Source organism: Gekko japonicus, unplaced genomic scaffold (genome assembly GCF_001447785.1).
Source record: "Gekko japonicus isolate JY-2015 unplaced genomic scaffold, Gekko_japonicus_V1.1 scaffold539, whole genome shotgun sequence".
In the NCBI taxonomy this organism is placed as follows: domain Eukaryota; kingdom Metazoa; phylum Chordata; class Lepidosauria; order Squamata; family Gekkonidae; genus Gekko; species Gekko japonicus.
This window is the reverse complement of record NW_015168667.1, coordinates 225139-237591: the sequence shown is the minus strand read 5'-3', so window position 1 is coordinate 237591 and position 12453 is coordinate 225139. Positions and strand designations below refer to the sequence as shown.

Here is a 12453-nt window from a genome sequence, read left to right as displayed (position 1 = left end):
TGTTAAAGTAGCATTTTTATTGCACAGATGCCAGAAGAGACTAAGTGAATTTTATTTAGCTGTGGGAATCTGAGATGAATAATTCAAGATCTAGGCTTTGCAGTTGTTTCTTGCCATTTATTACAACATCATGGGGTTTGTGCTAAATTAGAACCTCCACAAGATGGAGGTAAAATGTCCTTGGAGGCTCCACAAAGGATGTGAGGTCAAATGTTTTCAATTTTGTTTCATAGGAGGTGGAGACTTTTTAATCGCTCACCAGCAAGTCAGTGTATACACACCCATATTTTATCGCTATCTTTTCTGCCTACAGATTTCTTGCAAATACATGAAAATTTTAAGATGAAATTTTTGTTTTTTAATTAATTTTTTCTCTGAAGCCAAGTTCAATTGTTAATTGTTTTATGTCATTAAGAAATCACCATTAGATTATTCTGCTATTTCAGTTATGTATGGTGAATGAAATCATTTGACTGTGCCTTTCTGGGATGCTAACTAGATTTTTTTTTTTCTTGCCATGTGTGTGGTAAATTATAGTGGTGTAATACATTTGGTTTTCTTATTTGCCTCTGTTCCAAGCCATGGCACATAGACTCTTCATCCTATTTGAAAGATCAAGAGTATAGTTTTCTGAGCAAAACCCGGACATGAGCACTGTTCACTGGCATTAGGTACTAAAGTGAAATTGGATTATTGAGTTTGGGGTCATGGAAGCTTGGTTTATTGAAGCTTCACTCCAGTGTAGGTCTTTTGTTCCTAGGGTTGCCAAGTCTGTTTTACCTTGCGGCAGGGGCTCCCGATTGGCGTCCCGATGTGACGTGATGATGCTGGGCATGCTGGGAAAACATAGAGTTTTCCCCTCAAACATAGAGTTTTCCCCTCAAATGGCTGTGGCCCCGCCCCCAGCATGCCCGGCGTCATCACGTCACATCCGGCTAATGTGCATGCCGGGGTGGGGTTTCCCCCAGGGCCCGATTCCGTGGCAGTGGAAATCGGGCCTCCAAAGCGGGGGATTATCTGCCCCCCGGGGGGACTTGGCAGCCCTATTTGTTCCACGGGATAAAATTACAAGACACAGGGACAAGGACATTATTTATTATCAGATGGGCACATATGCTATTGACTTGAAGTTATGAATAAGTAGTGCGATACGGTTCAGTAGAAATGTTTATTTTGTTCAACAAGCTGGCAAAGGACACCAAGCCAGTATACATTTACTATCATCTGTAGATCGCTGTACAAAAGTAGACTACGTTGCTAGCCAAATGGCTTTCTACGTATCATACATTTGCTAATGACTAATAACGTGAAGTCTACTATACTGCATAGCTCAGTGGCAGAGCATTTGCTTTTCATCCAGAAGGTCACAAGTTCAGTTCCCAGCATCTCTGCTTAAAAAAATCAATTAGCAGATGGTATGAAAAATGTCTGAGGCCCTGGAGATCTGCTGCCAGTCAGAGTAGATAATGCTGACCAATGGATTGCTTCAGCATAAGGCGGCTTCATGTGTGTGTGTTCAAACCTAAATGGCCTTTTTCTCTGACTCATTGGTGTCTGTGTTAAAGGGTTATCGAGAACAGATAACACTTGGGAAAATCCCTCAGAATTCTAAATCCGTCGCTTCAGAAGAAATGAGTGGTTCAGATCATCAGTAGACTAGACAGGAATAGCATTTCCCCCTTAAGACCGTCAATTCAAACCTGCGCCTGTGATACCAAAAGCGATGGACAGATTACCTTTTCAGTGGCAAGTCAGAGAAAATTATTTTGGTTTTCGTACTCTGTCCAACCTGACCAGTCTCTGTTTTACAATATTGTCCTAGGAATATCCAGGAAAGCATGAATCCAGAAGATGAGGTGGATGAGTTTTTAGGCCGTGCTATTGACGCCAGAAGCATAGACCGGTTACGTTCTGAACATGTTCGCAAATTCCTCTTAACATTCAGGGAGCTTGACTTGGAGAAGAAGGTAATTTTCATTAAGAAGTGTAAGTGTGAAGAAGATCACTTAGATACTGTGAGTCAAATTATACACAATGGCAGCAAATTCATGGGTTGGCTCCTACAATGGTATAAGTAAAAAGAGCTCATGGAAGCCTTCTGCCTTTACCCAACAGCCCCTTCTGTGCCCCAAAAATATTCTGCCAGCAAAATGCACTGCAGCATGAGGGGGGGAAGGGGGAGGTGATGCTTGTAGAAAGGGAAGATAAAGAAGACAGTCTCCACAAGCTCTTTCAGTTTGCTCTATGGTAGGATCTAAACCCGTGTCTTTAAAGGGTCAGCTCCAATCACGTGCACCTTGTGTGCGTATGTGCTGAGGGGAATGATTTAAAGCTCAGAAACCCTATGCTCTTGGGTATCTGAGAAGCCAAAGGGTAGGCAGACTCCATCTTGAATCAAATTAGAGAAGGACAGGAATTAAGGGCAGTGTGGGACAGCCAGATTCCATGGGGAAATCTTCACACCTATTCATCAAGGGCTTGTCTCATAACTCTGTTGGATCTCCGCACGCCCATACTAAAGTGAACGACGAAGCGTTCCACTCAAGAAGCATCCTAATAATATATAACTGCCCACTAAACCAATCAAGTCCTCAGTCAGCAAAGTAACATCATCTCCAGTCCCATCTACGTCCCCCTCAGAGTAACTCAGGTAATGAGAAAACCTTGTTCCCACATGAATTTGGGATATACAACTATCCTGTCAACCCACCATTTTAGAATCCGTTTTGCCCTACTGTCCCGCTACTGTAGGCTTGCGAGTCCCCAGGTGGGGGTGGGGGATCCCCACTTTTGCGGGCTCCACCCTGCCACCAGCCAGCTGGCTGGCTGGCAGGGGAGACCCCACCCCCAAGCAGTCATCCCCACACGATGTTGCCAACCCGCTAACATCACTTCCAGAAGTGACGTCGGTGCTGTTGAGGGCGACACTCTACTTTTTGGGCAAAACTCTATGGTTTGTAACCATTTTTAACCATAAAGTTTTGCCCAATAAGTAGAGTATCGCCCCAACGTCACCAATGCGATGATATCACTTCTGGAAGTCCCCGCCCACACCCCGGAATGCCCCCCAAATCCCCCTGCTGGCAGGAGGAAGGCACCTGGCAACACTACTCCAGTGCCATGACTCTTAACAGAACTTAACGTTTCAAGATCAGGAAATGTATGAACCTTTCCCTTCCTTCCTTAACTGTTCTTTCTTTCTACATCATTGTCTCTCCCCCTTTCTGAGCCATTCTCTTTTGGCCTGGGTTCCCTTCCTCTTCACTCTCGGTGCTCTCTTATTCTGTTCCCTCTCTTTCTCACTCCTGCGGAGCCCTTCCCCAGCAGCAAAACAATCCTTTCCCTTCCTCATTCTACCAGTACCTGAGCATAGTCCTGTTTCTCCCTCTTTTTCTTCCAGGCCCGTTTGGCTGACTGCTCTATAATTTTGATTTTGTTACATCGTCTGTCCTTCTTTTGTCGAAGTTGCCTTCCCTCCTTGTTTTTCTTTCTGCTCCTATACTAGGTAAAGATTAATTTAGTTAATTATAACCACCTTTCTCTTTCACGCTCATCTGTCCAAATATCGGCCCCAGTATACATCTGGTTATACACAGACGTAGAATCCCAAACCTGGGTTGGGAAGGTGAACCCATGAAGTCCACACACATGGATGTCCTCCATCCTGTCCTTCCCCTGCATGAAAAGTAACAGTCAGTGCTGGACCTCCCTCATACACACTCACTGCTTTGCACACACACGGGGCTCTTTTTGTAGCAGGAACTCCTTTGCATATTAGGCGACACACCCCTAATGTAGCCAATCCTCCAAGCGCTTACAGAGCTCTTCTTACAGGGGGCTACTGTAAGCTCTTGGAGGACTGGCTACATTAGGGGTGTGTCGCCTAATATGCAAAGGAGTTCCTGCTACAAAAAGAGCCCTGCGTAGCGCGTGCGTGCGCACACACACACACACACAGAGAGAGAGAGAGAGAGAGAGAGAGAAAGAGAGAGAATGAGGATCTCTCTACCCAGCAGCTTGTCTTCTGGCCTGTCCCACTTCCATTATGATTCCATTGGGAATCATTCTGGGTGGACAGTGACTTAAGGCAGTGGGCTGAAGCTAGGTTGTAGCACCCCTACCTAATGTTCCCCTTTCATTCTTGAAATCTCATCCTATCACTTTGGGCAGACACTCGTTTACCAAGACAGGGTCTGCCACTATAACGTGTGTGTGTGTGTGCGTGTGTGTGTGTGTGTGTGTGTGTGTGTGTGTGAAAGCTAGCAATGCAGCAAGCAGGATAGAGCCAAGTGGGCTAGGAAATGCAAAATTTTGTCACGGGATCTCCTCTGAGAAGTCAGTGTTGTGTGACATGCGGCTTAATTTTCTTGCAGTACTCCAAACAGGTGGATGATCGATTTGGTGCATATGTGGCTTGTGCCTCCCTAGTCTTCCTCTTCATCTGCTTTGTTCAAATCACAATTGTGCCACAGTGAGTAGATCTTGGTATCTTCTCCTTGCATGATTTGTTTATTTTATTCTGTTTGTTTATTTACTTTGTTGAAAACCTGCCGTTCTCTCCATTGGGGACCCAAAGTGGCTTACAGTATTCTCGTCTCCTCCATTTTATCGTCACGGCAACCAATGTGAGGTAGATTAAGCTGAGAGTGTCCCCAGGTCACCTGTTGCGCTTACAAGGCAGAGCAGGGTTTCTAACCCGGGTCTCTCAGATCTGAGCCTGGCACTAACTGCTATACCATGCTGACTTCCTTCTGAATTGGCAACCCCATTTAAAGAACACATACCTCAGTAGGGTTGCCAAGTGTACTTACCCTTGCTGGCGGGGGAGCCTTGCCGGGCTCCGAGAGCTCTCCCAGGACACACGCGTGCGCGCCACCAGCATGTCACAGGAAGTGACGTGATACGTCACTCACGTTGGGGGCGTGGCCCATATCGTCGGGGGGAAACCAATCCCCCCCGACGATCTGGGCCACGCCCCCAACATGAGCGACGCAGCTTCGGGGGGTGGAGTTTCCCCTGGGCCCCGATTCCGCCGCAGCGGAAATCGGGCCTCCAAAGCGGGGGTTTCCCCGCCCCCGCCCCCACTTGGCAGCCCTATACCTCAGTCACATATGCAATGATGATTGTTCAAAATCATTTGTTTTGACATTGTCCGGTGACACTGAGGCAGATTCTTGTACCATCAGAATTTCGGGGGTGTGTGTGTTTAAATCTGTTTTACTGTATTTTCGTGTAGGCAGCTTAGAGCGAAAAGCACATTGTTACAAAGATCTGCCCTTTGATAAGAACTGTCTAAACCTATGGAAGGGCTAGTCCCAGACAATAACTACATAGCAACATAAGGAATTATCTACTTTACCTGAATAATAAGAAATAAATTCACACTACTTGGTGTTAATCACTTCTGATGAAGTCTTTCTTCGAAATGAAGTTGAAGCCGGACTCTTCATAAATCTTTGGGCCTGTATTTCATCTTTGGACCTGAATTTTTGAACCTTTGTTGGTGTAAACTTTGGACCTGAAATTTTGTCATTGTACCGTTTTGGCCTTCCTATTTGATAATCTATTCTGGATATTTGGTATTATTTAATGTCTCTTTTCAATATATTTTCTAAATAATTATCTACACTTGATGGCGACTTCCTCAGTTTGTGTTCTTTATCTGCTGAAGGTACCATGCGTTTGCATTTTCATATACCCACATGAAGAAAATTCAGCAGCAGTACTCAAAGACCCTTGGGTGGAGCAGACCTGTTTCCCAGTGCCCCTCTTCCAAACTGCTGCTGAGGGTCAAGGTACCCCCAAGAGTGACAGAGCTACAGGGAAAATGACCGAAAGGGCAGCAATCACTCCCCACATCTTTTCAGAAGGGCCATTTTGCCTGCATGGGGAGGGAACATTCCTACCAATTTGTGCAGCATTGTTTATTAGGCATAACCATGCTTCGTGGGTATGCTGTGCTGTGAATCCATTCTTCTGTTCTGTGTAGCTTTTGTAGAATCTGGGATTTTTATCACAGTGAGACAGACAGGCTGGATGAGAAAAGACCTGATATGAGTGTCAGGCACTGTGGAAAGAACTGCCTTACTTGAAGGACTTCCAGAGGGCACAGCTATCACATGCCTTATGCCTTATGCTATCACATACCTTATGCAGTTCCGCAGGGCCTGCAAGACAGAGCTCTTCCGCCAGGCTTTCACATAGGGGCCACCACCACCACCACCAATGATGTGGACAACATCGGGGTTAAGGATGGCCCAGGAAGATCTGCCACAATTTCGCGCGATTGATATCACTGGACTTACTTGCTTCGGATCAGCTATAGGACAACATCATTCCCAGAGAACTGTCTGTTTACCATCATTGCATATATTTGGGGACCATCGTGCTTTCAATTGAATATCATTGTTGTTTGTGATTGTTATTAATGTTTTTATTGCTTTTATCCTGTTTTATATGGGCTTTGCACCTTGTAAGCTGCCCTGAGCCGGTTTCGCGGGGCGGGCGGGGTAAAAATCTCAATAAATAAATAAATAAATGTGGCTACACCATCGCCACTGCAATGAATGGGAAATCCACTCAAGGAGGAGTTCTGTGTATGTATTTAAATGCCCATGGTCTTTCTGACCATAGCCTGTACAGTTTAAACATGTCTCTTCAACCGTGGAAACTGATTAAATCGGCATAGCTCCAGCTCCGTTCCAGTTAGGGTTAGTTCTATGTTTAATCCAGGGGTTTTGCTCTTGTGGTAAAAACGACGATAACCGAACAACCAAAGCCTATTCAACACTTGCCTTTGCCAAAAAATAAAAATAAAATTCAAAATAAGCTTTTCAACATGCAGACCTAATTTTGTAGGTGTGTCCTTTTGCTGCTCTTGTTTCTACATACTTCTGTGACTCCAAAATAAACAACATTCATTCATTTATTTACTTCAAAACTAGCTATTTGTGTGCAAAAAAAATTAAAATTAAAATCATTTTTTAATTTATTTTACAAAATTTATATCCTGCCTTTCTGCCCACATAAGGGCAACCAAGGTGGCTAACAATTTAAGACATAGAAATAAAATAGGGTTGCCAAGTCGGGTGTCGTTTCTTCCTGGCGTCGTTTCTTCCCGGCATCGTCACGTCACTTCTGGGTGCTCATCTCCATTTCCAAGCCGAAGAGCCAGCGCTGTCCAAAGACATTTCCATGGTCAAATGGCCGGCATGATTAGACACCGAGGCAGACGGAACGCTGTTCCCTTCCCACCGAAGCGGTCCCTATTTATCTACTTGCAGTTTCTTGCTTTCAAACTTCTAGGTTGGCAGGAGCTGGAACCAGAGACGGGAGCTCACTCCGTCATGCGGCACTCAGGTCTCGAACTGCTGAACTACCGACCTTCCAGCCTGCAGTTCAGCGTCTTAACCACTTGAGCCACTGCAGCTCCTTTAAAGCAGCATTCTGGTAACCATGGTCTAAAGCCATAATCACTACACACACCACCTATTACTGCCTTCTGGGAAGGGGCTGTGGCTTATTTATTATTTATTTATTTATTTTTCATATTTGTATCCCGCCCATCCCGTGAACGGGCTCAGGGCGGTTCACATCATCTCAAATAATGCAATAAGGTTTAAAACACAATAAAACATGACATTGGCTGCGGTGCTTAGTTCTTGGGGCCCTTTCTTACATTGTTCTCCAGGCCAGCTTGGCCGGGGATCCTGGAGGTGGTCTCCCCCCCCCCCTTTCTGGGCATAGAGCAGGGGTCACTGGGGTGGTGGGGGGAGGTGTTTGTGAATTTCCTGCATTGTGTAGGCAGTTGGACTAGATGACCCTGGAGGGCCCTTCCAACTCTGTGATTCTATGACCACAGTGTTGAAACTCTGAAGCATTGCTACCGATCAAAGTAGACAGACAATACTATCCTTGATAGACCAAGCGTCTGACTCAATAGAAGACTGTATCCTGTCTGTCATCCGTTGCCCCCCCCCCTTGTCTGCATGTTCCTTCGATTTTCTTTGGACTCGGGTGGCTGAGCACAGGGACTGAGTAATCCCCGCTTCCTTTAGCTGACCGTGCATTGAATGGCTTTGAAAAAGGAATATGTCTCAAAACCTCAAGCGGAAACAGGACCAAGTAAGACTCTGTGTCAAACCACAGCAAAGGAAGCTTAGCTGTGATTTGGCATGGTGTCTGAAATGACAATGACACTGTCTAACCATCTCATCCTTTGCCGTCCCCGTCTTCTTTGACCTTCAATCTTTCCCAGCATCAGGGTCTTCTCCAGTGAGTGCTCCCTTCTCATTTGGTGGCCAAAGTATTTGAGCTTCAGTTTCATTATCTGGCCTTCCAGGGAACAGTCAGGGTTGATTTCTTTGAGGATTGACTGATTTGTTCTTCTTGCAGTCCAAGGGACTCTCAAGAGTCTTCTCCAGCACCATAGTTCAAAAGAATCTATTCTTCGGCGCTCGGCCTTCCTTATAGTCCAGCTCTCGCAGCCATACATGACTACTGGGAATACCATTGCTTTGACCATGCGGACTTTTGTTGGCAGGGTGATGTCTCTACTTTTTATCATGCTGTTTAGGTTCGCCATCGCTTTCCTCCCAAGGAGCAGGCGTCTTTTAATTTCATGGCTGCAGTCACAGTCTGCGGTGATCTGGGATCCCAGGAACGTGAAGTCTGTCACTACTTCCACGACTTCCCCTTCTATTTGCCAAGGAGTGATGGGGCCGGATGCCATGATCTTAGTTTTTTTGATGTTGAGCTTCAAGCCCACTTTTGCGCTCTCCTCTTTTACTCTGAGCAAGAGGCTCTTTAGATCCTTTTCACTTTCAGCCATTAGAGTGGTATCATCTGCATATCTGAGGTTGTTGATCTTTTCCCCAGCAATCTTAATTCCCGCTTGTGATTCATCCAGGCCAGCATTTCGCATGATGTACTCTGCATATATATTAAATAAGCAAGGTGACAGTATACATCCTTGTCGTACTCCTTTTCCTATGCTGAACCAATCAGTTGTTCCGTATCCGGTTCTAACTGTCGCTTCTTGGCCCTTATACAGGTTTCTCAAGAGACATGTGAGGTGGTCTGGTACTCCCATCTCTTTAAGGACCTGCCATAGTTTGTTGTGATCCACACAGTCAAAGGCTTTAGCATAGTCAATGAAGCAGAAGTAGATGTTTTTCTGGTACTCTCTTGCTTTCTCCATAATCCAGCGAATGTTGGCAATTTGATCTCTAGTTCCTCTACCTCTTCGAAACCCAGCTTGTACTTCTGGCAGTTCTCTATCCATGTACTGTTGAAGCCTAGCTTGTAGGATCTTGAGCATGACCTTGCTAGCGTGTGATATGAGTGCAATTGTGCGATAGTTTGAACATTCCTTGGCGTTGCCCTTCTTTGGGATTGGAATGTATACTGATCTTTTCCAATCCTGTGGCCACTGTTGCGTTTTCCAAATTTGCTGGCAAATGGAGTGCAGAACTTTAACAGCATCCTCTTCTAAGACTTTGAATAGCTCAGCTGGAATACCATCACCTCCACTAGCTTTGTTGTTAGTAATGCTTTCTAAGGCCCATTTAACTTCACATTCCAGGATGTCTGGCTTGAGGTCAGTAATTATACTGTTGTGGTTTTCAAGGACATTGAGGGCCTTCTTGTATAGTTCTTCTGTGTATTCTTGCCATCTTTTCCTAATCTCTTCTGCTTCTGTTAGGTCCCTATCATTTTTTTCCTTTATCATGGCCAGCTTTGCATGGAACATTCCCTTGATTTCTCCAGTTTTCTTGAAGAGATCTCTAGTCCTTCCCATTCTATTGTTTTCCTCTATTACTTTGCATTGTTCATTCAGGAAGGCCTCCTTATCTCTCCTTGCTGTTCTCTGGAAATCTGCGTTCAGTTGGGTAAATCTTTCCTTTTCACCTTTGCCTTTCGCTTTCCTTCTTTCCTCTGCTATTTGTAAGGCCTCATCAGACAGCCATTTTGCTTTCTTGTATTTATTTTTCTTTGGTATGGTGGTGATTGCTGCCTCCTGTACAATGTCACGAACCTCTGTCCATAGTTCTTCAGGCACTCTGTCTATCAAATCTAGTCCCTTAAACCTAATCTTCACCTCTACTGTACATTCATTGGGGATGCGATCTAGGTCAAATCTGAATGGCCTAGTGGTTTTCCGAACTTTCTTCAGTTTAAGTCTGAATTTTGCAATGAGTAGCTCATGATCTGAGCCACAGATCATTACTAGATTGTTGATTACTAGAGCATAAAGCTCTTTGAGTCCTATAGGGGAAGAGGTGGTCCCTTAGATATGTTGGTCCCAGGCTGTGTAAGGCTTTGAAGCATCTGTTTTTTAGGCAGAAGGTCCTAAGTTCACCTCCAGTTAATGCAGTCAGACAATAGACAATGTGAAAGATCTCTGCCCCAGATCTTGATGGTGAATAGCCAGTGTAATCCATTGGGCTTGTTGGGGAGCCTAAGGAAAAATTAATATCATAGGTACCATATTTCTAATATAAAAATGGAGGACAATGTAATTTTTAGAGAGAGGCTGATGATTGTACGAAGATTAGGAGGGTAATTATTGTCATGGACTTTTGTAACACAGGAGTTATATAAATGATCAACTATTGTTATTAAAATAACAGTTGTCAGATTAGTAATATGAATTGCCCGATGGCTTTGTTTTTGTGCTATTTGGCAAAGAAGCAAGAGATGGGGGGGAGGTCCCTCCAGCTGCCTTTTTAAAGTTAAACTGCTTAGGTGAACAGATCTCTTTTGCATAGAGTACTGCCCTTAGACCAGATGAAAAAATGTTGGACTCCAGCTCCTTGCTCCACAACTTTGCTGCTCATCCCACATAGGTGTCAGCATATTTTATTTCACGTATTGCTGTCTGTCCTATGAGTAAAAATTGGTTCAATAGATGTATGATAATCTATTTTGGCATTCACACCTTTTGAAAGAAGTATCTTCCATCCAGATGTGTTTTCCAAGCTAATCTGGGCCATAGCCCACTTGTTTTTTGAGTAGTCCCCATTAACTAAGTAAGCTCATAGAAGTAATTTACGTGGTCTGCTGATGTTCAGGAGCGATACGTTTTTGCCAACCAGTCTCTTCTTCATCCTTGCCATCTCCCAGGCGCTTCCTTTACCAAAAGGAAGTAGTTAAAGTCCAGCTGTAGCTGTGTGCTTAGGTCTTGGATGCATTTGTGCATTGTACATGTACATGTGCTTTCAAGAGACAGCTTTGATGGATTCTGGCGCTTAACTTCTTGGAGGGGGTGGTGGAATGGTATAATCAGCAGGAATGCCACGGAAGCTTGGTGAATAAATCAACAAGTAGAATTGCTCTTTGTAGTCAGGGAAGAGAATGAAGCCCAGCTGGCTTTCCTGTGGTTAGCCTTAATGTTACGGAGTGTGATAATCATTGCTGTTAAATTATGGATGAGGCCGAGTGGCAGAAAGGGGGAAAGTCTGCTGTATTTGTTGTCATTTAAAAAAAAAACAACACAAGCCAACACAAAAACTTATTACCAATAAGTTCTCCAATCAAATTTGACAGCAGGTTCAAAACGGAGCAGAATATTTTACTCCAAAGTAGCTTTTCCAATGTGGATCCTATGCCCTGTTGTACAGTGGCTACAGAGCATACAATCAAGCATATGGTTATCATTGCTACTGCAAGAAACCAATTTTGATCCCGGTCAGAATTAGACACGCAATAGGGACAAATGCCGGGTGGATTTTAAGGGTGCAATCACACGAAAACCTCTCGCAAGTGTCCCGTACCCGTCAGCAACCCGTATCGCCCGGCCAAAGAAGCGGAGGTAAAGGATATCAGGGGAAGTGCAGTATTTTCTGGAAAATGCGGGGCATGGGTGGGCGTCGGATCGCGGAAGCGCTGGTATCCCGTCGCATCCGGTGGCACGCGTGCAAACGCGGAACTGCGCATGCGCACAAATGCGCACTGCTGTTCGCCCTTCTTTGCCACGCTTCACCATCAACGTGTGATCGCGTCTGAGGGCATGTGCACGGAGCCTCGGGGGAAACGTCTGATCGCGATACCACGATTCCTTTTGCTCCGGAGCAAAAAGCCTTGCTTCGCCCCCCCCCCCCCGATTATCTCACTGGTGTGACCGGGACCTTTGTCTCCTTTGTCCTGAAACCACTCTGACCGAGTCCTGCCTCCTGTGCTTGAGGCATCAGCAGTTGCTGGCACTGCCGCCTTCAGACCAGCTCTCAGTCGTGTGCTGTGCTGTTGTGCCATACGATGGGCTTTTTTCAAGGTGGGTAAGCGGGTGGTAAACATGGGAGTGTGACTGCTGGTAGCTGATCTGCTCAATATTATATAAATACAAGTGGAGACCCGCAACAAAATGTTGCCTACTGTGTTCTAGTTGGGTCTCCACTTGTTCTCTTCCCCCCCCCCCGACTCTGAGCCCCACAGCCCGGAGAGGGAGCACGCCCA

General features: G+C 45.2%; 1 protein-coding gene across 1 annotated transcript in view; it reads left to right on the top strand.

Annotated features, from left to right (window-relative positions):
- Nucleotides 1-12453, top strand: part of LOC107113906 (adenylate cyclase type 5-like) — a 368311-nt gene that overhangs the window by 334488 nt on the left and 21370 nt on the right. Inside the window, exons 10-11 of the mRNA XM_015415309.1 lie at nt 1823-1967; nt 4374-4471. Of these exons, the coding sequence (XP_015270795.1) occupies nt 1823-1967; nt 4374-4471 (243 nt within the window). The remainder of the gene's footprint in view (nt 1-1822; nt 1968-4373; nt 4472-12453) is intronic.